At 45.4% G+C, this 25,955-nt stretch overlaps 1 protein-coding gene across 2 annotated transcripts in view; it reads left to right on the top strand.

Annotated features, from left to right (window-relative positions):
• DDC (dopa decarboxylase) overlaps positions 1 to 25,955 on the top strand; it is a 203,312-nt gene that overhangs the window by 132,708 nt on the left and 44,649 nt on the right. For both annotated transcript variants that reach the window (XM_068234545.1, XM_068234546.1), the window contains exon 13: positions 24,933 to 25,034. In XM_068234545.1, coding sequence (XP_068090646.1) covers positions 24,933 to 25,034 — 102 coding nt within the window. The remainder of the gene's footprint in view (positions 1 to 24,932; positions 25,035 to 25,955) is intronic.

Here is a 25,955-nt window from a genome sequence, read left to right as displayed (position 1 = left end):
CGTACAGCTTTTTTTATGGTGGGTCATGTTGTGCGCTTGGTTGTGCATTAAGTTGGACATGTGTATGAGCCTTAACGCACACTATCCTGGCAGCCTGTGTCACCTTGGCCAACCCATAGCTCAACAGCCACAGCCTAATAGGCTGCTTCCCAGCTGGCGGTTCGCCATGGCAACGCAGGTCGGGGGGGTGGCCAGAGCTTTGGAAGAGTTTAGACATAAATGGCCAGTCTTGCCAATATTAGAGAGGAAGACAAAAGGGGGGGGGGGGGGGAATTGTGGTTAAGAACAGAGATGACAGCGAGAGAGAAGGATTACAAGATAGTAGTCATTATTGTTTACTAATGCAGAATCCCACAGATGTTTTTTGGTCTAAATATAAAAACCCCTCAAGAATGAATCCTATGGCTAAGGCATTTTAAAGACGTTCAAACGTATGCAGGTCTGGGTGTCCTGACGAGGCGTGTGATAACGTGTAACAGCTGTTGACACAGACTTCTTCTTACCTTTTGTAACCTGTTTTTGTACCGTGCTTGAATAAAAGAATCCTGTTTCTGAGTTCCGGAGTCCGCATCTCTTTTGTGATATATAAACTCGCTCGCGCAGGCGCAGTACAGGCCGACCTGGAGGTCGGCCTGACCTCATCGCCGGGGACCGGGTCGGAGCTGCGGCGAACGGCTGCGGGGAGAGCTGCGGCAAGGGACATGCTGGGAGCATGGGGCTGGAGGAAGCCTCCGGTAAGTAGCACTTATTTAATTAAATTTTCCCTGATAACTCCTTTAAACAATGATGCTGGCCAGCCTCCCTGCTCGCTACAAAGTTTTTTGGCAGTTGGACAGAGCTATTGCCATTCACTTAGTGCTTTTGAAAATAAATACATTTCTGAGAATCCCCCATGAAGAGATGAACTAGTCCAAAACCTGTCACCTCTGTCAAATTTCTACTACCTACTGTAAGTAACAACAACATAGGAGAAAAGTAATTTATGGCTCATTTTACTCTGGAAAAAAATGTACTTATTTGTATATGTTTGCACATATTTTACATTTTACAATTGTTCGCCATATTGCCCCTTTAATCCCAGTCACCCAGTGACCAACTGTGAGAACCCTACCATTAACAGTGTAAGAATGGCTGCAGTTTGTTGCATGATTGAGTAACAAACATCCAAACTTTTGCATTTATAATATTAGTGAGATACTGTATCTGCATCATCAAAGTACCCCACCCCACTGTGAAAACAATATTTAGTTTATGGAGGTAATAACCATGCTTAGATCGCTCCTTGTGTAGTAGGGGAAAGCATCCATGGACATACAGTTGGGTAATCTACATGACCCTTATCATACAGGGCAGGGTATTGCTGCACATTTACTATGAGGTCCTCTGTGCTGTAAGACCTAACCTCAGTCATGTCTGCAGCAGCTCACTTTGTGACCTGTGCTGTCAAGATAGCAGTGACCTGGAAGCTATATAAACCCCAAACAGGAAGAAGAACCTTTGGGGAAAAAAAGCTTTTGCTTTTTTTTCACCAAATGTGAAAGAAACACTGCATTTCTATTGACTTTTTGTTTCATCAGTGCCCATGCGTTTGTGGTCTGAATGCAATCACGATCCGGAAAAATCATGCAAGTCGTGACTTTCCGATTGTGATGCGATCCGACAGTGCTCCGATTGCATTCCAATTTACAGTGTAAGCAGATGCTATGAATAACATAGGATCTATTTACTGTCAGTTTTCACATTCCACTGCAATCTGGCAAAATGGGACATTTTACCTGAAAGTGTGAACCAAAGGAAATTATTATCGGATTCCCTTCTTAATTTCTGTCAGTAATCCTGCGCTTACCATGTCAGTTGCGCATCTGGGACTTCCGGTGCGGCTGGCCGCATTGGCAGGGATGGTGTTGGCGGCGTTCCTGCGGGGACCTGGCCGCATGATACTCAGACTGTAAATGAGAGCGGACGCATGCGCTGTCAGCGTCGCTTCTCTTATGCTCTAAGGAAGCGTGTCAGCTGACACGCATGGCTCCACCTCCATTTCTGGATTGGCCAAGCGGCTTGGGGGCATGTTCTCCTGCTTACCCGGGCTTCTTAAGCGCCGTTCTGACACTTGCTCACTGTCTGCTCTAGCTAACACTTCGCAATGAAGGCTTCAGACCTTAGTCAGTCTGTGTGTGGCTTGAACCAGCAGGACCCCGGGGATTCCATACTAGCTCAGCTTATTATATATTGATAAAGCAGCCCATACACTCAGCCGATTTTCTGGCCGACCGATCGATCGCGGTCGATCGATCGATCGATCGCAAATCGGTTGGCCAATCGACCGATCGACGGCCGATTTCGATGGATTTCCATCGAACTTGCAGGGTGGAAAATTTAGGTCGATCTGATGAGATTGCTTATCAGTTTGCATTGGCCTTAATGGAAATCTGATGGCAAAAAAAATGCCATCAGATCGAATTTCAATAGATTTCAAACTGAAATCTATTGGAATTCTATCCTGGTAAAAAATGTTCTAAAAACGCATCAGATAGATCATCAGACGCATTTCTTATCTATCTGCTGCCAATCTGACGAGTGTATGGGCACCTTTATACTGTGTTTGTCTTCTGCCTGTTTCTCTGACTTCTCTTTGCCTACCGATTCTGTACCTCTGCTAATCTGATCTGTTGCCGACCTCTGCCTGATTACTCACATTGATTTTGCCTGCCGATTTTGTACCTTACCAATCTGATCTGTTACCGACCTGATTTGTTTGACCATTCTCTTGATCTGTACTCAGTGTTAGTGCTGCCTTCTACTGACACTGTCTGTAAGACCTTTCCATTTTAGGGAACGTCTGATATTTGTCTGTCTGCTAGTGCTCACACACACTAGCAGATCGTTACATTTTCTAGGTTTGCCAGTTCACAAATAAACAGTTTTTTATTTTGATGGTAGTTTCATTTTCATTTGTTGGTAGTTTAATTGTCATTGAGTGAAAGAAGTTGATTTCCAAAACAATACTTTGATGAGAAAACCCTTGGCTAGCACAGTGGTAAGATGTTTCTTGTAGCTGGTCACTATATTTACTCACATTTAAGGAGGGTTTTTTTTGCTCACTCCTCTTTACAGAAACCCTCTAAATCTTTGGCTGCTTGACCATGCGGATGGTTTCCTTTGGGTCATAGTCAGTATTTCTCTTCCTGCAAAAATTGCAGTTTTGGTCTTATCTAACCACAGCACTTTCTCCCATTCATTCTCTGGATCATTTAGATGTTTTCTGACAAACTTAAGATAAACCTTTAGGGCTGGTTCAGACGGACGTTTGCAGAGCGTTTACAGCCAGCGTTCAGGGCTTGGTGTTTGTTTGTACCAAGCTTTCAAGCGCGTTTACACAAACGCGGCGTTTGGGTCCCGATTTTCTCTGGCGTTCAAGGAGCCCCTGGAAGCTACATGTAGCTTCCAGGGGAGGTTAACCGCGACGGCTAATGTCCCCCTAGGGGAAGAAAAAACGCGACCGCATCCAAACGCACACGAACGCTGCTGAACGCGACGCCAGCAAACGCAACGCCTCCAAACGTCCGTCTGAACCAGCCCTTACATGTGTCTTTTTCAGCAGGGGGACCTTGCAGATACTCCAAGATTTCAATTGGCTTAACTATGGTCCCAGCTATCTTCAGATTATTATCAATCTTCTCCTTTGTAGTTGTGAGTTGACCTCTAACCTATCTCATGATCTACCTCACCCTAAAGGTACATACACACGTCTGATTTTTCCAAACGACCGGTCGTTTGGACATCAAATCGGGCGTGTGTACAAACGGTCATTAGGGTGATAAGGCTGGTTTTCAGACCTCTAATGATTATGGATGTGTGGGATGAGTTATTGCCACTGACACTCACCGATCCTGCCAGCATTAAAATTACAGACGCTCGGGTTTTTTTTTTGTTTTGTTATCTTGTTCCTTTTTAAAGCAAATCTGAAGTGAAAATAAACTTATGAGATAATGAATTGTGGCTGGATAGTGTACTGTGTAATGCTGGGAATACACGGGTCGATCCGGCGGCTCGATTAGCCGCTGGATCGACCCCCGCCGCGTCCCTGCGCGTCCCCGCTGCCATCCGGATCGCTTCCCGCTCGTCCCCGCGGGTGCTCCTTATCTTCCGCTTGATTCCCCGCTATTGTCCACCCGCGGGGATCGAGCGGGGTCATCGGACCTGTCGAAAATTATCAATCGAGCCATCAGCGGCTCGATTGATAAGGAATAATCCTGCCGTGTATGTCCAGCATTAGAGGCTCTGCCTCTAACAAAGGAGACCAAGGATTGAATCTTGGCTCTTACTGTTCAGTAAGCCAGCATCTATTCAGCAAGGAGTCCTTGGTCTAAACTCCTTAACACTACTATTGCCTACTGAGCGCGCCCTAGTGGCTGCAGCTCAAGCGTTTTGAGTCTGCCAGGAGAAAAGCGGAATATAAATGTTCTGGGTCTTGTCTTGTCATGTCAACTGTATGTGTAGTACGGATAACAGGGGCATTGCTAGCCCCAAAGATCAGTGGCACGTGCCCTCTATTCTGTGGTGCCCAGGATGTCCCCCAGGCAGAGTAGAGCCATCACAGCACCCAGCAGGACACCGCACGGTACCCAGCATGCCCCAGAAAGGCACCACAGCACCCAGCATGGCATTACAGCATCCAGCATGTTCCATAGAGCACCATAGCACCCAGCATGTCATAACAGCACACAGCAATAGGGGGCATGCTGAGTGCTATGGTGCCTCTATGTGGGCATATTGGGTGCTGTGATGCCATGCTAGATGCTGTGATGCCTTTATGGGGGCATGCAGGAAGCTGTGGTTCTTCTATGGGAGCATGCTGGGAGTTGTGGTGCCTTGTGGGAGGCCTGTGGGAGCAGGGGAAGGGGTCCACTAGAAGGCCAGGGAATGCTATGGGGGGACTGGCAGCAGGCCAGCTCCCTCAGCTGAAGGCCAGACCAGCCAGCACAGGAGCCAGATAACTCTATTTATGTGATATGCTGCATTTTTGTGTTTTGTTTTTTTTGTATTAATGGAGAGGGGGGCTTCATCCAACATTTTTCTGGGCAGACCTACTTAGACTGCTGTTAAGTTCATGTAAATCTGGCTCCACCCATGACCACACCCACATGCTAGTCCATGGCCACACCCATCTTTTGGCTGGAGTGCCCAAAAGTGCCCCGGATCTCTTAGGATCCTAAAAACGCCCCTGCCTGATGTTGGACTATTTACAAGAAGGAGCTATATGGCAGCAGCTGGAGGTGCCGCCACTGGATATAATCTGACAGGGCATCAGCACCAGAGCTGGGACAAGGTCCTTTAGCACCCAAGGCTGAGACACCAAAGTGCGCCCCTCCATCTCTCCCACCCCAGCCATCACACACTGATTGCTATTAGAGTTAGAGGCGCCCCAGGGCCCCCAACACCTTAATCTCTAGTTATCTGGCTTGCAGTCCCTGCCATGTATCCCCTTTTCTTATTTCACTCTGCTTCAAACACAATAGGGCAATGGTAGCTGAGTGAGCTGTGCGCCCCCTCCTATACTGCGCCCTGAGTCTGGAGCCTCTCTCACTTCTGCCTCGGCCCGGTCCTGATCAGCACCTTCAGATAAAAGTGCCGGACTAAGTCCAACACTTTGATCCACTCCGGCACCACGCTGCACCATGTAATATAGTTGCATGCATGCTACTTGGACTGAAATATTGGACGAAGCCTGACTCTTCGATCCCCTCCAGTATCACTTTGTACCACATAAAGTATTAATCCAGCGCCTGAACATTGCATTGTGGATCTAGAGCACGTTTGCCTTGCCAGCTCCCCCACCCTAATTAATGGGTTGCCTCCTTGCACTAGTGCAAGAGGGTGGTGACCCCAATGACTCCGCCAGCATGGGGCAGAAGACATCACCCCCCCTACACACACACACACACACACACACACACACACACACACACACACACACACACACACACACACACACACACACACACACACCGGATATAAATGTAATTGCTGGGGGGTGGGAAGACGTTCAGGAAAAACATGCTGATTTGCTACGGTGTGAGGGAAGGCATTGCACCTTGACCTTGATTTGGGGGGATTAAAGCAGACTTGAACTCAGAACTTCCTCTCTGCTCTAAAAGATATGCAATAGCATAATAACTTTTAATCTCCTTAGCAGTATGCCCAATACTGTGTCGGGCAAGAAAAGAAAAAAAAGCTAATAACGGTAAGCCTGACAAAGTATTTCTGATGATTTCCCCCCCCCCCCCAGAATAGGTTAGCAAGGAATAGGGGTAGTATAGGTGACCCCCCCCCAAGCAATCTCCGGCGCCACTACTCACCATGCATCTCACCCGTGCTGATTGCAGCAGCTCCGATCACAGCTGCTGCCACCGCACACAGCCCCTTCTTCTCTGTGCGAGCGTCTGAAGTCATTATGTTGATGATGTTATGATGGCAACTTTGGATGCTCCACAAAGAAAAGGGGCTGTGTGCAGCGGCAGCAACTGGGATCGGAGCTGTTGCGATCAGGCTTGGTGATTAATGGCGGAGGGGAGGGGGGGGCGTGGTTTCAGGGGCTGGTGGGCACCTATAATACCTGATCTTTAGGTAGATAACTTTAGTGGGGACCCCTATTCTTTGCTAACATATTCTGGGGATAACTATACTGGCTATCTTTACTGGGCGCACCTATACCTGGCTACCTAAACTGGGGGACCTATACCTGGATACCTATATTGGTGGCACCTATACTTGGCTACCATTACTGGGGTACCTATACCTGGCTACCTATACTGATACTGGGGGCACATATAGCTGGCTAACCTGTACTGGGGCACCTATACCTGGCTACCTATATGTATTAAAGTTTCAAAGGAAAATAGTATACATTTAAATGCGGTAAATGACAGTTAATATACTGTATTTACCGCATTCACATGTATACTTTTTTCCTTTGAAACGTTAAAAAATCGATTTTCTCAAAAACTATACAGTCTTTTTGGGAAAAAAAAAGTTCCTCTTGTTCCCACTGTTCTTTTTAACATATCTTGCAAATGTATTTTTTCTAGCATGTAAGGGGGCTTTGCTATTAACTGCTAAGTCGGCGGGATTTGGCGGGTTTTTAATCACAAATACTTTTTTCATTTGAAACTTTAAAATAGATTTTCTCAAAAACTAAAAGTTCTTTTTAAAAAATTTTAATGGTGTAGCCACTGATCACCTTTATAATCCATGCAATTTTGGTGATTGTAGCATGTATGGGGGCTTTGCTATTAACGTTAAAGTCAAATCACGGCCATGATCACAGATTCTACATGTAATCATGGCTAAAATCAGAGTCGTATTTGGAGCTCCCATTCAAATCTGGATCACGATCACGGTGTATCCGGATTTAGATTCTGTCGTGGCCGGATTTACTCAAATTCGTAATTGGGGGTATTCGAGCATCATGACTGGAAGAAGCCCCAGGTAAATTAAACTTTGTTTTTTAAGTATTTTCAGGTTTCCTTTAAAGTGTTTGTACCCTTACAATAAACTTTTATGGCTGTCACTTTGGTTTAAAGACAGTGTCTATTCGTTATTTCTGTGGATGTATGAGACCACTTTGGGAGGAAAACGGAACATAAGTAGTAAAAGCCATACCATCTGCAAAGAAATCCAGAGCATGTATCTCTGAGACACTGGTTTCTCAGACGATTGCTACTAGGAAGGTTGTCTTGCATGTCAAATTCCACAAAGGCCAAGAATCTTGTAGTGTGAAATGCATTCTAGCCAGAAAATCTAGGATGACTGACAAGCCCATGTGGTGTACAGTGCTTCTGTGGAGGTTGCATCTTGCGAACTGTTCTCAGAAACGGCTGCACTAGAAAGGATGGTCGGAAAGTGCCAGTCACTGTTAATAATGCAGGAATGTGGCTTTTACTGAGTTATAAACAAGGCATAAATCTAGACCAGATTCTAGAAAACCTAAGATATTTGAGACTTGAGGGTTAGAAAGATTTACATACTGTATGGTCACAGGAGAACATTTTCCCCTAACTGTTAACCTCCCTGGTGTTAAATTTCCCCAGGATTTCTGCGCAAAAAGTGATCCAATTGCTTCATTTAATGTTCTCACATGACCTGCTGCAGCTCAACACAATATCACACTGGTTGGCTGTGAGTCTGTGACAAAAAAAACTGCTCACCCTCAGCCATGCTGTTCCTCGTCAGTCAGGACAGCAGTTCCACCTCCTCCCTTCTGCTGTGCAAGTCAAATGAAACACTGCTGTTCTCCTGCCTCCCTCCATTCTCACTGTCAGTATTTTCACACAGCATAACAAGTTGCTTTTCCCCAATGATGACCTCTTCACCTCGCTCTCCTCTCGCTTCTCCTCCTACTCTGACTGTAAGCTGTTAGTTTAACCAGCTTGGCGTTCTATTAAGATCGCCAGGCTGGCGACCGGATGGTTTTTTTTAATAAAAAAAAAAACTATTGCATGCAGCTAACTGAAAGTTGGCTGCATGAAAGACCACTAGAGGGCGCTCCTAATGCGTACTTCTGATCGCCTCCGGCGATCAGAAGTAACAAGAAAGGCCGCAATGAGCGGCCCTTCTTGTTATGCTTTTCTCGTCGCCATGGCGACGAGCGGAGTGACGTCATGGACGTCAGCCGACGTCCTGACGTCAGCCGCCTCCGATCCAGCCCTTAGCGCTGGCCGGAACTGTTTGGTCCGGCTGCGCTGGGCTCGGGGGGCTGGGGGACCCTCTTTCGCTGCTGCACGCGGCGGATCGCCACGATTCGGCGGCGATCAGGTAGCACACGCGGCTGGCAAAGTGCCGGCTGCATGTGCTCCTTTTTATTTGATAAAAATCGGCCCAGCAGGGCCTGAGCGGCAGCCTCCGGCGGTAATGGACGAGCTGAGCTCGTCCATACCGCCCGGCTGGTTAAACATACAGTACAAACATGCCGCCCTTGTAATCTTTGCGCCTGATGCAAATGTTTCACCTTACTTCATGAGAGAACTGGCCCTGCCTTCAGGTACACTGTAAAGTTAGTTTTTTAATGGAGTGATTTCTAGGAGTGATTAATAATCAGGTGATACTCAAATAAATGTCTTTTCTTATTGGGGGCTGTTATCACATTATCTGGAAAGGGTGGAAAAAAGGGGGACATTTTCAAAAATTCTTGCTGAATCAGGACCATTGGTACACATCAATAATACTTTCAGTTTGTATTTATCCATTTGCATTTTATGTTCAAGAGAATATGTGATATTGTTATGTGCTATTGTTGTTTAAATTCCATGTTCTTTCTGCAAAGTCTGCTCAGATACAATACTGATGGCATTCCAAGAACATTGGTCTGGAAGATCATAACTAGGAACCCCACTAAATTATAACTAGCAACCCCCTTATCTATGACAGCACATATACATCACTTTCCTTGCCCTTATCTTTCGATAGCCATGGTGATGATAAGCACTATCTGGGTTTCCTCCAGGCACTCCATTTTCCTCCCACATCCCAAAAACATACAGATAAGTTAATTGGCTTCCTCCTAAAATTGGCCCTAGACTGATACATACACTACATGTTACATACATAGACATATGACTATGGTAGGGGTTAGACTGTGAGCCTCCCTGAGGGACAGTTAACCTCTTGGTGACCGCGTCACACCAATGGGTGTGCATGTGGCGCCAGCCACAGGAATGCCTAACACCGATCAGCGTAAAGTCCTTGGGGGGGGGGGGGTTTGCAGGGGATCGGGCGCACCAATGCACACGCGTCCCATACCTAGCTCCACTCCGCCATCAGCTTTCCAGCGGCGATCGCCGTCTAATAACAGTAGACAGCGCTGCGATCTAAGGCAGCGCTGTACTGGGGACAGTCATGTGACAAGGCTGAAGTTATTGGCTGTCATGGGCTGAAGCCTATGACAGCTGATCATGGGAATTGGCTGGCGGGGGGAGGGAGGACGGTCCTAGTAAAAAGAAATAAACAAAAATTGGTAAAGTTTATTAGAAAAATAATAAAATAAATATTTGTCAAAAAAATAAACATTGGGGGAGCGATCAGACCCCACCAACAGAAAGCTTGGTGGGGAGAAGGGGGAGGGGAATCACTTGTGCTGAGTTGTGCAGCCCTGCGGCAAGGCCTTAAAGCTGCAGTGGCCTATTTAGGGAAAAATGGCCTGGTCTTTAGGGGGGGGGGGGGGGGTTTAACACTGCGGTCCTCAAGTGGTTTTGTGACAAGACAGCATAATCTGTACAGCGCTGCGGAAGATGTTCGCACTATATAAATACTAAATAATAATAATAATGATCCACATAAATGTGATCTTAATTAACCACTTTACCTCCAGCGGTACGGATTTCTCCGTCCCTTTTTCCACCCTGTTAACACGAAGGGACGGAGAAATCCGTACCCGACGCCGCTCCCGCCGCTGTCCGCGCTCCCGCTCGCTCGTCCGCGCGCTCGAGCACGCCGCCGCCCGGAGATCAATGAACAGGAAAAATCTTTCCCGGTCGTTGATCTCTGCCCCCCGCAATGATCAGCGGGGGGCAGAGAAGCAGCGATCATTGTGAGAAAAAAAACTGTTTCCCAGCCTCCTAACCCTTCCTGCAAGCGTACTTCCTGTATGCTTGCAGGTTGCATAAACAAAAAGTTACTGTGGCCATCTTGTGGCCAAATAGTAAAACTACACCCTAAAGCATTTTTCATATACAAATACATTACTTTTACACAAAAAATTAACTCATTACCTCCTACACTCCCCAATTTTTTTTTTTGTAACTGAAAAAACAACAACAACAAAAAATTACAATAAAAAAAATTCATAAATAGTTACCTTAGGGATTGAACGTTTTAAATATTTATGTCACGAGGGTATAACACTGTTACTTTATAAACTATGGGATTGTAATTAGGGATGGATGCAAAACTGAAAAAAATGCACCTTTATTTCCAAATAAAATATTGGCGCCAAACATTGTGATAGGGACATAATTTAAACGGTTTTATAACCGGGACAAAAGAGCAAATACATTTCATGGGTTTTAATTACAGTAGTATGCATTATTTAAAAACTATAAAGGTCGAAAACTGAAAAATAATAAATTTTCCCACATTTTTTCATATTTTCCCATTAAAACACATTTAGAATAAAATAATTCTTGGCATAATGTCCCACCTAAAGAAAGCCTAATTGGTGGCGAAAAGTACAAGATCTAGTTAATTTCATTGTGATAAGTAATTATAAAGTTATAGACGAATGAATGGAAGGAGCGCTGAAAGGTGAAAATTGCTCTGGTGCTCAAGGGGTAAAACCCCTCAGTTGTGAAGTGGTTAATATAGACCGCTGGACGGTGTAATGGTTAAGGGCTCTGCCTCTGACATGGGAGACCAGGGTTCAAATCTCGGCTCTGCCTGTTCAGTAAGCCTGCACCTATTCAGTAGGAGACCTCTGGCAAGTCTCCCTAACACTGCTACTGCCTATAGAGCACGCCCTAGTGGCTGCTGCTCTGGCGCTTTGAGTCCGCCAGGAGAAAAGCGCGATATAAATGTTATTTGTCTTGTCTTGTCTAACAAAACATACTGCTACAACAACAACAAAAACAGTAGGGGAGAAAGCCATATCCTTAGAGCTAAACATAATCCAAAATTGAAGTGTTTAAAGAGGAACTCCAGTGAAAATAATGTAATAAAAAAAACTGCTTCATTTTTTTCAATAAATATGTATAAATGATTTAGTCAGTGTTTGCCCGTAGTAAAATCTTTTAAATCCCTGATTTACATTCTGACATTTATTACGTGGTGACATTTTTACTGTTGGCAGTTGATGTAGCTGCTGCATGCTTTTTTAGCAGTTGGAAACAGCTGTAAACAGCTATTTCCCACAATGCCTCAAGGTTCACAGACAGGAAACTGCCAGGAGTACCACGGTCCTCAGAAATTCTTGTGGGAGGGGTTTCACCACAATATCAGTCATACAGCGCCCCCTGATGGTCCGTTTGTGAAAAGGAATAGATTTCTCATGTAAAAAGGGTATCAGCTACTGATTAGGATAAAGTTCAAATCTTGGTCAGAGTTTCTCTTTAAGCTTTTAAGGAACCTTTAGTTGTCTGCTTGAATTTTGAATAGGGTCTTATGAGGCTGAATAGACTTGCATTGGTATGGTTATTCAACAATCTTTGTTGCACACTTTATTTTTTCTGCATATAGCCTATCCTATTATCTTGCATTTACGGTACTGTACTAATTTCATGGGATTCAGTTGGTGCTGTGACAAAAAAAAGCTATTTGAAGGCAAATAAAATACACTAGAAAAACACAAAGATTACTCAAGCACAAAAGAATTTAGCATTAAGCCAACAATTCAGCAGTCAGCACCTTTACCAACAGGTAGCCTTCCAACTACTTTGGTCTTTTCCTTATGCCCCGAAATTAAGCTTGAAAACAAGAAGAGAATCGAGAGCCCAATATGGTGCAGTATTGTCAGGTAAAATGAAGAGTTCAATACAATTTTATGTATATGTACTCATAAACAGGGGTTACCCATAGGCAACCACTTTAAATGCAGGTGGGGAGCATTAGGACCTGACCTCACTCAGGTTAAGAAGTCGATCTCTGTAGATAGTAAATGGGGATGCACCCCTCCATCAAGGGTGGACTAGAAGATCAGCAAAAACTCGGTATACAGAGGAGCCAGCGTAGAGTAAAACGTTTTAAAAACCGTTTAAAAGCAGAGGGGGATGTTAAGGTGGACTCACCTCCATCTTACAAAAAAGAAAACTCACTTGAGTCTCGATAAAACAGAATTGACAGATAATTTATTCAACTCCACAAATGCAACGCGTTTCGCGGGCGTGACCCCACTTCTTCAGGCAAAACTGGGAACACAACTGGAATAAAAACAAAATAACTACCCACACAATTGCAACAATTGGCGCAGCAGATAATTGGTAAAGAACACATAAAATAATTGCTACATAAAGCATTGTTAAAACCAAAAAAAAACAAAAACATTTTCCGCCCACTTAAACACAGGGCCATGCAAACAAGCTTAGATGTCAGAAATCAAATAGCTAAGGCTTAATACTCACAGATTGGAGGTTTCATATTGTATGTCTCAAAATGAAACAGTTACATGGTAGAGCTGGGTATAGGCCACGGTCTATACCGAATCCCAGGCAGCCTATAGAGCTTTATATGGACACAAAAAGGATTAATATAAACTGCAAGCATAAAGTAGAAGATAACTTACCTCAGTGGGTCAAGCAATAGGTTTGAGCACCTTTGTGTCAGTATGAAGTGAGGCTTGCTTTAAATAGGAAGAGAGGTTAAACTGACAGGACTGAAGTCCAATCAGGAAGTGTTTGATAACAGGAAGTATTTGGTAACAGGAGGTGTCACTAACTTTGCACAGGAAGTGAATCTTTCCAGTGGGATAGTTACGGAATTCCCAGCAGTGGCTGGGATATGGGAAAACCAGCAGTGGCTGGATAGTGTAATGGTCAAGGGCTCTGCCTCTGACACTGGCAACCCAGGTTCAAAACACGGCTCTGCCAGTTCAGCAAGCCGGCACATAATTCAGTAGTATGGGTTTTTAAGACAATTCATGTAACTTTAGACAATTCATGTAACTTCTAGCAATGGATGTTCGTTTAAAGATGTCACTGGGTATGCACATGTATACATATGGATTCAGGTGTAAAACGGTAAAAATGGATGTCGCCTCTTTGTATTCCTCCATTCCGCACGGACTTGCTTTAAAGGCCCCCAATTTTCATCTTGCCAAACACTCTACTTTTGGCGTCTCACTACAGTCTTACCTCATGAGAGCCGTGGAGTACCTCCTCACACACAATTATTTTATGTTCGATTCGGGGTTCTACCTCCAGAGATGCGGAGCTTCTATGGGGGCAAAGTTTTCCCCCTCCCTGGCCAACCTATACATGGGATGGTGGGAGGAGCTCCGCATCTTTGGAGATGAGAACCCCTTTGCCTCCCACATCGTTTGGTATGGCAGGTTTATAGATGAATTACTCCTTGTGTGGGGGGGTCCTCCCGGTCTTCTACATGACTTTCTAGCTTATGTTAATTGCAACGAACTTAATCTAAACTTTACTATGAACCATCACAGCACACACATTGATTATTTGGACTTGACCTTGACTGGTGACACCTCACTTCACCAAGTTTCCACCAGGACTTACCGCAAACCTACAGCGGGAAATACCATACTCCTCGCAAGCTCTTGTCATCCTAGACACACCATAAATGCTCCAACCCAGTGGATTTGGAACAAGAATCCAATTTAGTTGAGGAAAGACTAAGACAAAGAGGGTATACTAAAAAACAGCTAGCTTGGGGGCGTCTTAGGGGCACTAGAAAACCACGGAGTGAACTTCTACAAATCAGAAGCTGTAGTGGGGACCGAGACGACAGGGTGACTTTTGTCACAGAATACAGTCTTGAATTCAACAAAATTACAAATATTGTGAAGAAATATCTTCCAGTGTTGAATTCTGACACTAAGTTCAGGACAATACTAGACAAAGGGTGCCGCTTCTCTGCTAGGGCACGTACTTTGGGGTCTTTTCTTTCACCCAGTTGTTTCCAGTCTACCCTTCCGTCTCGTACCCCTACCTGGCTTGCAACAGTGGGATCTTATCCTTGTGGTTTCTCCACCTGCAAATATTGCCACTGTCATAGAAGGGGGTCATCCATTTTCTCCTTTGCGACTGGTACCAGTTTCCCCATTAAACAGTATGTTAATTGCGACACGAGGTGCGTTATCTATTTAATCTCTTGCACCTCGTGCCGCTTACAATATGTGGGATGTACTACTTGCAACTTGAGAGCTCGGATTGCCGAACATTATTGTGGCACAAATTGGAAAACTTTTAAAAAGTCGGCAGTCTCCAAACACTTTGAAAATATTCACAAGGGCGACCTTTCTTCTTTTACCTTCCAAGGGGTGGAACGAGTAGTGAGTCCTAAGAGAGGTGGCGACACTTATAAATTACTCCTGAGGCGAGAAGCATATTGGATCCATAAACTGGATACTCGCACTCCAAGAGGTCTGAATACACGTTGGGATCTTAACCACTTCCCGACCGCCTAACGCACAGAGGCGGCCGGGAAGTGAAGCCCTGAAGGACCGGCTCACCCACAGAGGCGGCGGTCCTTCTAAGGGCATGGGCGGAGCGATCGCGTCATCCGTGACGCGATCCTCCGCCCGGGATCGTTACATGGGCATTTTGTCTCCGCTCGCCGGCCACTTAGCAGAGCCGGCGAGCGGAGGAATCCGCAGAAGGAGCCAATCAGGGAGTATAAGGCACTTTGTTAGGTAAACAAAGTGCCTTATACGTGCTTCCTCCTCGCCTCGTGGTCTCAGTGTTGCAGAGACCACCAGCGAGGAGGAACCACTTTGTGAGTATCCAGCACACATTGTTTTTTTTTGCTCAGAGTCCCTGATCTCCCACCCCAGCCTTCATACCCCCCCTGATCACCCCAGCAGACCCCTGCCAGCACCCTTGCACCCCTGCAAAACCCCCACCCCCCCCCACCTGCCACTAACTAGCGACGCTGCCCTTTAGTTTAGGTCCCTAACTGCCACCTAATCACCCCTGATCCCCCCCTCCTACCTTTAGATCACCCCCAGACCCCATCCCAGACTACCCCCCTGTATACTGTATACATCTGTATACAGCTACCTTATCCCCTGATCCCCCTCTGATCACCTGTCTATCACCTGTCCATCACCCCTTAGCACCCCCACCCATCAGAGCAGACCCTAACTGCCCCGCGGGGGTAACCGATCACCTGCCCAGGCCCTCGATTGCCCTCATACCCCCCGCCTGATTAAATCCCCTGCTCTTTGTTTACATCTGTCCTCCCCAGCGATCACTAACTGATCTGCGATCAGTAACCCCCTGTGTCTGCCTCTCATCAGATCAGGACTCAGTCTGCCCCGTGCAGGCTCCTGATCAACCCCCCACCCCCTCAAATCGCCCTCAGACCCCCCCCCCTAATCACCGTCCAAGTGCATTGTATTTGACTGTGCTGCGCTTGTATTCGATTGTGCTGCGCTTGTATTCGATTGTGCTGTAATTGTATTTGATTGTCCCGTGATCGGCTTCGATTGCCCCGTGATTGTTTGATTGCCTGAGACCCCACTTCCCACCACACCCAACCCCACCCTCCCCCCCACCACACCCAACCCCCCCCTCCCCCCCCCCCCCCACCATCAGATTTGCTTGTGCTGTGATTGGAGTCGATTGTGCTGTAATTGTATTTGATTGTCCCGTGATCGACTTCGATTGCCCCGTGATTGTTTGATTGCCTGAGACCCCACTTCCCGCCACACCCAATCCCACCCTCCCCCCATCACCTTCCGAGTGCATCAGATTTGCTTGTGCTGCGCTTGTATTCGATTGTGCTGTAATTGTATTTGATTGTCCCGTGATCGGCTTCGATTGCCCCGTGATTGTTTGATTGCCTGAGACCCCACTTCCCACCACACCCAACCCCACCCTCCCCCCCCACCACACCCAACCCCACCCTCCCCCCCCACCACCTTCCGAGTGCATCAGATTTGCTTGTGCTGTGATTGGAGTCGATTGTGCTGTAATTGTATTTGATTGTCCCGTGATCGACTTCGATTGACCCGTGATTGTTTGATTGCCTGAGACCCCACTTCCCGCCACACCCAATCCCACCCTCCCCCCATCACCTTCCGAGTGCATCAGATTTGATTGTGCTGTGATTGGATTCGATTGTGCTGTAATTGTATTTGATTGTCCCGTGATTGTTTGATTGCCTCTGAGACCCCACTTCCCACCAACCCCAATACCTCTCAAATACTCCCTTTTTGCTAGGTAGGTGCTCTTTTTTTCTGGGTAGTCTCGGAGGAAACCCCCATAAATTTAGTAATCCACAATGGCAAGAAGGGGGCTTTCCGATGACGAGGTATACAGGTACATGGACCAGTCGGATGAGTTCTTTTGGGAAGAATCATCCGTCGAATCTTCCGGGTCCGAATTTGAACCTGTAGAAAGCAGTGGTTCCTTGACCGAAAGTGATGACGAGGCTATGGTCCCGGCTAGAGCCAGGCGTACCAGACCCCAAGTCGTTAGACCGCAGGTGGCGCAGGATCCGCCTCAAGGGCAGCAGGGTGGTGCTAGCGCTGATGATAGTTTTCTTGGTGAGGCAGGCACCAGCAGCGCAGCATCTCCTGGACTTAGTGCCAGTGCTTCCGTAGACCCTGGCGAAGTGGTGAGCGTCAGCATGGAAGTTGAAACTGGTACGGTGGCAAGTGCAGTAGTACCCCCATCGCAGCCACCAATAAGAAGACGGGCCCGTAGTACCCATAGACTCCCAGAGGTGCTGGCACAACCAGATTGGCAATCCCCTGATTCCGCCGCACCCGTAGTGCCCCCTTTCACCGCCCAGTCTGGAGTCCAGGTGGCGACAGCTCATCTAGGAACGGCCCTAGACTTTTTGCAGCTGTTCATCACCCAGGTTCTCCTGGACTTAATTGTGGTTGAGACCAACCGTAAAGCCACACAATTCATCACCGAGCACCCGGAGAGCATGTATGCCCAGCCTTTCGGGTGGAAACCAGTCCAAGTTTCCGACATTAAAATCTTTTTGGCCCTTATCCTTCACTTGGGACTAATGAAACAGAATGTACTGCGGTCGTATTGGTCTACGAACACAGTAAATCATGTTCCCTTGTACCCTGCTGCCATGTCCAGGACACGATTTGAGTCCATCCTGCGCTTCCTGCACTTCAACGACGACAAAACCTGTCATGAAAAGGGCCACCCTGCTTATGACCGGCTCCACAAAATTCGGCCCCTCATAGACCACCTGTCATCAACATTTGCAGATGCTTATATCCCTGAACAGAACATCTGCGTAGACGAGTCCCTCTTACGCTTTACCGGGCGCCTTGGCATCAAACAGTACATCCCAAGCAAGCGCGCCCGGTATGGGGTGAAACTGTATAAGCTCTGTGAAAGGGCCACAGGCTATACATGTCGTTTTAGGGTCTATGAGGGAAAAGACTCAAAATTGGAGCCGGTCGGATGCCCTGACTACCTGGGGAGCAGTGGAAAGGTTGTGTGGGACTTGGTGTCACCCTTGTTCCAGAAGGGGTACCATCTTTTTGTGGACAATTATTACACAAGTGTGGCCCTCTTTCAGCACTTAAAGTTAGAAGGAATCCGATGCTGTGGCACTGCGCGGCCTAGTCGCCAGGGCTTCCCCCAACGGCTCGTTACCACCAGACTTCAACGGGGGCAGAGGGCCGCCTTGCGTACTGAAGACCTGCTCGCGGTGAAATGGAGGGACAAGAGGGACGTTTACTTTCTGTCCACCATTCACACAGACACGACAGTCCAAATTCAACGGGCAACTAAGGTCATTGAAAAGCCCCTTGTCGTCCACGAATATAATGTCAACATGGGAGGGGTGGACTTCAATGACCAGAGGTTAGCGCCCTATTTAATTTCCCGGAAAACAAGACGCTGGTATAAGAAAGTGTCTTTTTATCTGATTCAATTGGCAGTTTACAACAGCTTTGTTCTCTACAGTAAGGCTGGGAGAACTGGATCTTTCCTTCAATTTCAGGAACAGATCGTTCTGGACATCCTGTATCCAGGAGGTGCCAGGCCCCCCCCCCCCCCCCCCAGATGCAACTAGCCGACTGCATGGAAGGCATTACGCCTATCAGCTTCCGTGTGCCCCAGGTCAACGCATCCGAAGAAAACGTTGCCGTGTCTGCAGCAGGGCTGGAACAAGGACTGACACCGTTTATTATTGTCCCCGCTGTCCTGACCAGCCTGGCCTATGTGTAGGGCCGTGTTTTGAGAGGTACCACGAGCAGGTACACTATTAGAACCTAGGGAACTCCAGACACAGGAGTAGGCACACACTCAGTGGTCTTTCGCACATTGTCGCAGGGAGAGGAGAGATAAGCTTGAAAACCAAACGGGTAAGCATAAAAGTGGCAAGAAGGATCGGTTTCCATGCTTGATATTGCTGATCTGTCCTGGGTTGGCGATATAAGACGGCATGTTTGAATTTCCCTTGAGTGTGGACACCCCCGGTTTATATGTGATTTGGGCCTATGATGATGCTTTAATGCCACACAGAGTCATCTCTATTGGCAGGCATATTGCTGTATCCTACAGGCATAATGCTGTATACTAAAGTTCTGAGGCCCAGTCACATAAGTTGGTGGCTCACCCTGAGTGCAGGGTGGCACGGGGTGTCTCTCTCCTGAGGTTATCACTGCCATTGATGTGGAGGAAGATCTGCCATTGATGTGGAGCAAGGTATGTTTGCCGTTCATTTTTCCTTTCAGCCCAGAGTGCATTACCCGTATACCCAATATAAGAAGTATAGCAGAAACTCCTAATACTGGCCATACATGTAATGATTGCAGAGACCCTAAAATGCCAGGACAGACTTCACAAATGACCCCATTTTGGAAAGAGGACACCCTAAAGTATTATGTGAGGTGCACGGTGAGTTCATAAAAGATTTTAGTTTTTGTCACAAGTTAGCAGAATTTTTTTTTATTTTTTTTCTAACAAAGTGTCATTTTCCGTTTACTTGTGACAAAAAATAAGATTTTCAATGACCTCACCATTACCCTCATGGAATACCTTGTTGTGTATTCTTTCCAAAATGGGGTCATTTGTGGGGTTTGTTAACTGTCCTGGCAAGTGGGCGGGGTGCTAAATTGTGAGCACCCCTGTAAAGCCTAAAGGTACTCATTGGACTCTGGGCCCCTTAGCGCAGTTAGGGTGCAAAAAAGTGCCACACATGTGGTATCGCCGTACTCGGGAGAAGTAGTACAATGTGTTTTGGGGTGTATTTTTACACATACCCATGCTGGGTGGGAGAAATACCTCTGTAAATGACAATCTTTTGATTTTTTTACACACAATTGTCCATTTACAGAGGTATTTCTCCCACCCAGCATGGGTATGTGTAAAAATACACCCCAAAACACATTGTACTACTTCTCCCGAGTACGGCAATAGCACATGTGTGGCACTTTTTTGCACCCTAACTGCGCTAAAGGGCCCAAAGTCCAATGAGTACCTTTAGGATTTCACAGGTCATTTTGCGGAATTTGATTTCCAGACTACTCCTCACGGTTTAGGGCCCCTAAAATGCCAGGGCAGTATAGGAACCCCACAAATGACCCCATTTTAGAAAGAAGACACCCCAAGGTATTCCGTTAGGAGTATGGTGAGTTCATAGAAGATTTTATTTTTTGTCACAAGTTAGTGGAAAATTGATTTTTATTGTTTTTTCACAAAGTGTAATTTTCCACTAACTTGTGACAAAAAATAAAATCTTCTATGAACTCACCATACTCCTAACGGAATACCTTGGGGTGTCTTCTTTCTAAAATGGGGTCATTTGTGGGGTTCCTATACTGCCCTGGCATTTTAGGGGCCCTAAACCGTGAGGAGTAGTCTGGAAATCAAATTCCGCAAAATGACCTGTGAAATCCTAAAGGTACTCATTGGACTTTGGGCCCTTTAGCGCAGTTAGGGTGCAAAAAAGTGCCACACATGCGGTATTGCCGTACTCGGGAGAAGTAGTACAATGTGTTTTGGGGTGTATTTTTACACATACCCATGCTGGGTGGGAGAAATACCTCTGTAAATGGACAATTGTGTGTAAAAAAATCAAAAGATTGCCATTTACAGAGGTATTTCTCCCACCCAGCATGGGTATGTGTAAAAATACACCCCAAAACACATTGTACTACTTCTCCCGAGTACGGCGATACCACATGTGTGGCACTTTTTTGCACCCTAACTGCGCTAAAGGGCCCAAAGTCCAATGAGTACCTTTAGGATTTCACAGGTCATTTTGCGGAATTTGATTTCCAGACTACTCCTCACGGTTTAGGGCCCCTAAAATGCCAGGGCAGTATAGGAACCCCACAAATGACCCCATTTTAGAAAGAAGACACCCCAAGGTGTTCCGTTAGGAGTATGGTGAGTTCATAGAAGATTTTATTTTTTGTCACAAGTTAGCGGAAAATGACACTTTGTGAAAAAAACAATTAAAATCAATTTCCGCTAACTTGTGACAAAAAAATAAAAACTTCTATGAACTCACCATACTCCTAACGGAATACCTTGGGGTGTCTTCTTTCTAAAATGGGGTCATTTGTGGGGTTCCTATACTGCCCTGGCATTTTAGGGGCCCTAAACCGTGAGGAGTAGTCTGGAAATCAAATTCCGCAAAATGACCTGTGAAATCCTAAAAGTACTCATTGGACTTTGGGCCCTTTAGCGCAGTTAGGGTGCAAAAAAGTGTCACACATGTGGTATTGCCGTACTCGGGAGAAGTAGTACAATGTGTTTTGGGGTGTATTTTTACACATACCCATGCTGGGTGGGAGAAATACCTCTGTAAATTACAATCTTTTGATTTTTTTTACACACAATTGTATATTTACAGAGTTATTTCTCCCACCCAGCATGGGTATGTGTAAAAATACACCCCAAAACACATTGTACTACTTCTCCCGAGTACGGCGATACCACATGTGTGGCACTTTTTTGCACCCTAACTGCGCTAAAGGGCCCAAAGTCCAATGAGCACCTTTAGGATTTCACAGGTCATTTTGCGGAATTTCGTTTCCAGACTACTCCTCACGGTTTAGGGCCCCTAAAATGCCAGGACAGTATAGGAACCCCACAAATGACCCCATTTTAGAAAGAAGACACCCCAAGGTATTCCGTTAGGAGTATGGTGAGTTCATAGAAGATTTTATTTTTTGTCACAAGTTAGTGGAAAATGACACTTTGTGAAAAAAAACAATAAAAATCAATTTTCCGCTAACTTTTGACAAAAAAAAAAATCTTCTATGAACTCACCATACTCCTAACGGAATACCTTGGGGTGTCTTCTTTCTAAAATGGGGTCATTTGTGGGGTTCCTATACTGCCCTGGCATTTTAGGGGCCCTAAACCGTGAGGAGTAGTCTTGAAACGAAATTTCTCAAAATGACCTGTGAAATCCTAAAGGTACTCATTGGACTTTGGGCCCTTTAGCGCAGTTAGGGTGCAAAAAAGTGCCACACATGTGGTATCGCCGTACTCAGGAGAAGTAGTATAATGTGTTTTGTGGTGTATTTTTACACATACCCATGCTGAGTGGGAGAAATATCTCTGTAAATGGACAATTGTGTGTAAAAAAAATTAACAAATTGTCATTTACAGAGATATTTCTCCCACCCAGCATGGGTATGTGTAAAAATACACCCCAAAACACATTATACTACTTCTCCTGAGTACGGCAATACCACATGTGTGGCACTTTTTTGCAGCCTAACTGCGCTAAGGGGTCCAAAGTCCAATGAGCACCTTTAGGCTTTACAGGGGTGCTTACAATTTAGCACCCCCCAAAATGTCAGGACAGTAAACACACCCCACAAATGACCCCATTTTGGAAAGTAGACCCTTCAAGGTATTCAGAGAGGGGTATGGTGAATCTGTGGCAGATTTCATTTTTTTTGGTGCAAGTTAGAAGAAATGGAAACTTTTTTTTTTTTTTCTCACAAAGTGTCATTTTCCGCTTACTTGTGACAAAAAATAATATCTTCTATGAACTCACTATGCCTCTCAGTGAATACTTTGGGATGTCTTCTTTCCAAAATGGGGTCATTTGGGGGGTATTTATACTATCCTGGAATTCTAGCCCCTCATGAAACATGACAGGGGGTCAGAAAAGTCATAGATGCTTGAAAATGGGAAAATTCACTTTTTGCACCATAGTTTGTAAACGCCATAACTTTTACCCAAACCAATAAATATAAGCTGAATGGGTTTTTTTTATCAAAAACATGTTTGTCCACATTTTTCGCGCTGCATGTATACAGAAATTTTACTTTATTTGAAAACTGTCAGCACAGAAAGTTTAAAAAATCATTTTTTTGCCAAAATTCATGTCTTTTTTGCTGAATATAATAAGAAGTAAAAATCGCAGGAGCAATTAAATAGCACCAAAAGAAAGCTTTATTAGTGACAAGAAAAGGAGCCAAAATTCATTTAGGTGGTAGGTTGTATGAGCGAGCAATAAACCGTGAAAGCTGCAGTGGTCTGAATGGAAAAAAAGTGGCCGGTCCTTAAAGAGACTCTGAAGCGAGAATAAATCTCGCTTCAGAGCTCATAAATAGCAGGGGCACGTGTGCCCCTGCTAAATTGCCGCTATCCCGCGGCTAAACGGGGGTCCCTTCACCCCCAACCCACCCCCCGCAAAAGTGTGTCGTGAAAAGGTCGCTGGCTGTCTCTTCCTGGAGGCAGGGCTAACGGCTGCAGCCCTGCCTCCAGTCGCGTCTGTCAGCGGCGCATCGCCGCCTCTCCCCCGCCCCTCTCAGTGAAGGAAGACTGAGAGGGGCGGGGGAGAGGCGGAGATACGCGCTGACAGACGCGCGTGGGGCAGGGCTGCGGCGGTTAGCCCTGCCCCAACCAGGAAGCGCTCCCCCGGTGTATCGAGGGGGATTTGGGGGTGAAGGGACCCCCGTTAAGCCGCGCTATAGCGGCGTTTTAGCAGGGGCACACATGCCCCTGCTATTTATGAGGTCTGAAGCGAGATTTATTCTCGCTTCAGACTCTCTTTAAGGGGTAGAAAGCCCTAGGTCCTCAAGTGGTTAATCTAGTTTACAATTGCTAATTTCGCCACCTCTCCATTCACTCCTATTACATAGGACCTCTCCCCCCCCCCCCTCCTTCTCTATTAGATGGTTGGTTACTTGTTACTTGAGGTTGAAATATTCCTTCTAGTGGTGACTTTTTACATTACTTTTTATCTATTCGATTACTGTTATTAATGATAATATTTAATCTATTCCAATTTTGTAATTTTGTGATAACACCTTGCTATATATTTTTATATTGTGTGTATTTGTAATGTCTCCTTTAAGGTGATGGCTAGTTGAGGTATAGGGTGGAGTTTGTTACTCTCCCACCTACTTATAGCCCTCCCCTTGCAGGTTCATTTTTAACTATGACTAAGGGCAGATTGTAAGCCTGACACGCGTCAGTTGAACCCTGTGGTTTTATGCATTTGTTATGTGGAATTCCTGAATAAAGAATACCAGCTTTCTTCAGCCTGTGGTCGGTTTGCGGATCCTTCTATGTATACGTGTGGACTGGCCTGGCTTGCTAGATCCTGCACCCACTGGACTGATTCTAAGGGGGTCGAGCGTTTGGAACTTTCCATTTATCTTCTACTTTATGCTTGCAGTTTATATTAATCCTTTTTGTGTCCATATAAAGCTCTATATGCTGTCTGGGATTGGGAATAGACCATGGCCTATACCCAGCTCTACCATGTAACTGTTTCATTTTGAGACATACAATATGAACCCTCCAATCTGTGAGCATTAAGCCTTAGCTATTTGATTTCTGACATCTAAGCTTGTTTGCATGGCCCTGTGTTTATGTGGGCGGAAAATGTTTTTTTTATTTTTTTTTATTTGTTTTTTTTTAGCAATGCTTTATGTAGCAATTATTTTATGTGTTCTTTACCAATTATCTTCTGCGTCAATTGTTGCAATTCTGTGGGTAGTTATTTTGTGTATATTTTGTTTTTATTCCAGTTGTGCTCCCATTTTTGCCTGAGGAAGCGGGGTCACGCCCGCGAAACGCGTTGCATTTGTGGAGTTGAATAAATTATCTGTCAATTCTGTTTTATCGAGACTCAAGTGAGTTTTCTTTTTTGTAAGAGGGAGGTGAGTCCACTTTAACATCCCCCTCTGCTTTTAAACGGTTTTTAAAACGTTTTACTCTACGCTGGCGCCTCTGTATACCGAGTTTTTGCTGACCCGAAATTAAGGTTTGTTTTTTTTTTTTTTTAATAGTGAACCTTTCTTTCTCTCACAGCATGTACAACTGGCTAGGGAATTTATGGAGTTTGTGAAGCAAGATGATCGTTTTGAAATATCAGCACAAGTTGTTATGGGGCTTGTATGTTTCCGTTTAAAGGTAAGGAGATGGGTTTTATTTTAAATAACCTATGCTGCCATTTAACCTATGCTCCCTGCAGTGTGTTATCCCAACGGGATGCATCACATCGTACCACAGACATACCAGTGTAAAGGACCATTGAAATATACAGTAGTATAAAAAAGTATGTGAAACCTTTGGAATTATATGGATTTCTACACAAATTGGTCATAAAATGTGATCTAATCTTCTTCAAAATCACAATAATAGTGGCTGGATAGTGTACTGGTTAAGGGTACCGCCATCGACATGGGAGACCATAGGGTAAGTACCTATTCAGTAAGGAGTTCAAGGCAAGACTCCCTAACACTGCAGGGTGGCCTCTTGAGCACGTCCCAGTGGCTGCAGCTCGTGAGCACTTTGAGTCTCACAGGAGAAAAGCGCTATACAAATGTTCCGATTATTATTAACAATAGGCAATCATAGTCTGCTTAATCTAATACCACACAAATAATTAAATGTTTCCATTCACTCCAGGCCTGCTTGAACTTAATCTTGTTTTTTAGCATTAGTAACAATTACAAGAAATGAAGAAGTTAAAGGGACTCAGAGCACCACTCATAGGCATGCCTTTAAGACTCGACCAGTACTGCAAAGTACATAAAGATGCATACCTTTCTGTGCTTGTGCACTCCTCTTTCATTTGATGCCTGAATCGCCATTATACACCAAATAGTTTTTGTTCGATTTCAATTTAAAGATCGCGGCTGCCATCTTGGCTATGTTGTAACTTTCGGGTCACTCTTCTCTTCTCTATGTTAGAGAAGTGCATCACTGAATGAAGCAGGAAGAGGAAGTGACACGCATGGCCATTGCAAGAGGCTCCTCCAGATTGGTCATAGCACAATTTTGTTGGAAGTCGTCTGGCTTAAAGGCATACCCATGAGAGGTGCTCAGAGT

The sequence above is a fragment of the Hyperolius riggenbachi genome, chromosome 5, assembly GCF_040937935.1.
Source record: "Hyperolius riggenbachi isolate aHypRig1 chromosome 5, aHypRig1.pri, whole genome shotgun sequence".
NCBI lineage: Eukaryota > Metazoa > Chordata > Amphibia > Anura > Hyperoliidae > Hyperolius > Hyperolius riggenbachi.
The sequence above is the reverse complement of the archived record's forward strand: the minus strand, read 5'-3'. Positions and strand labels throughout refer to the sequence as shown.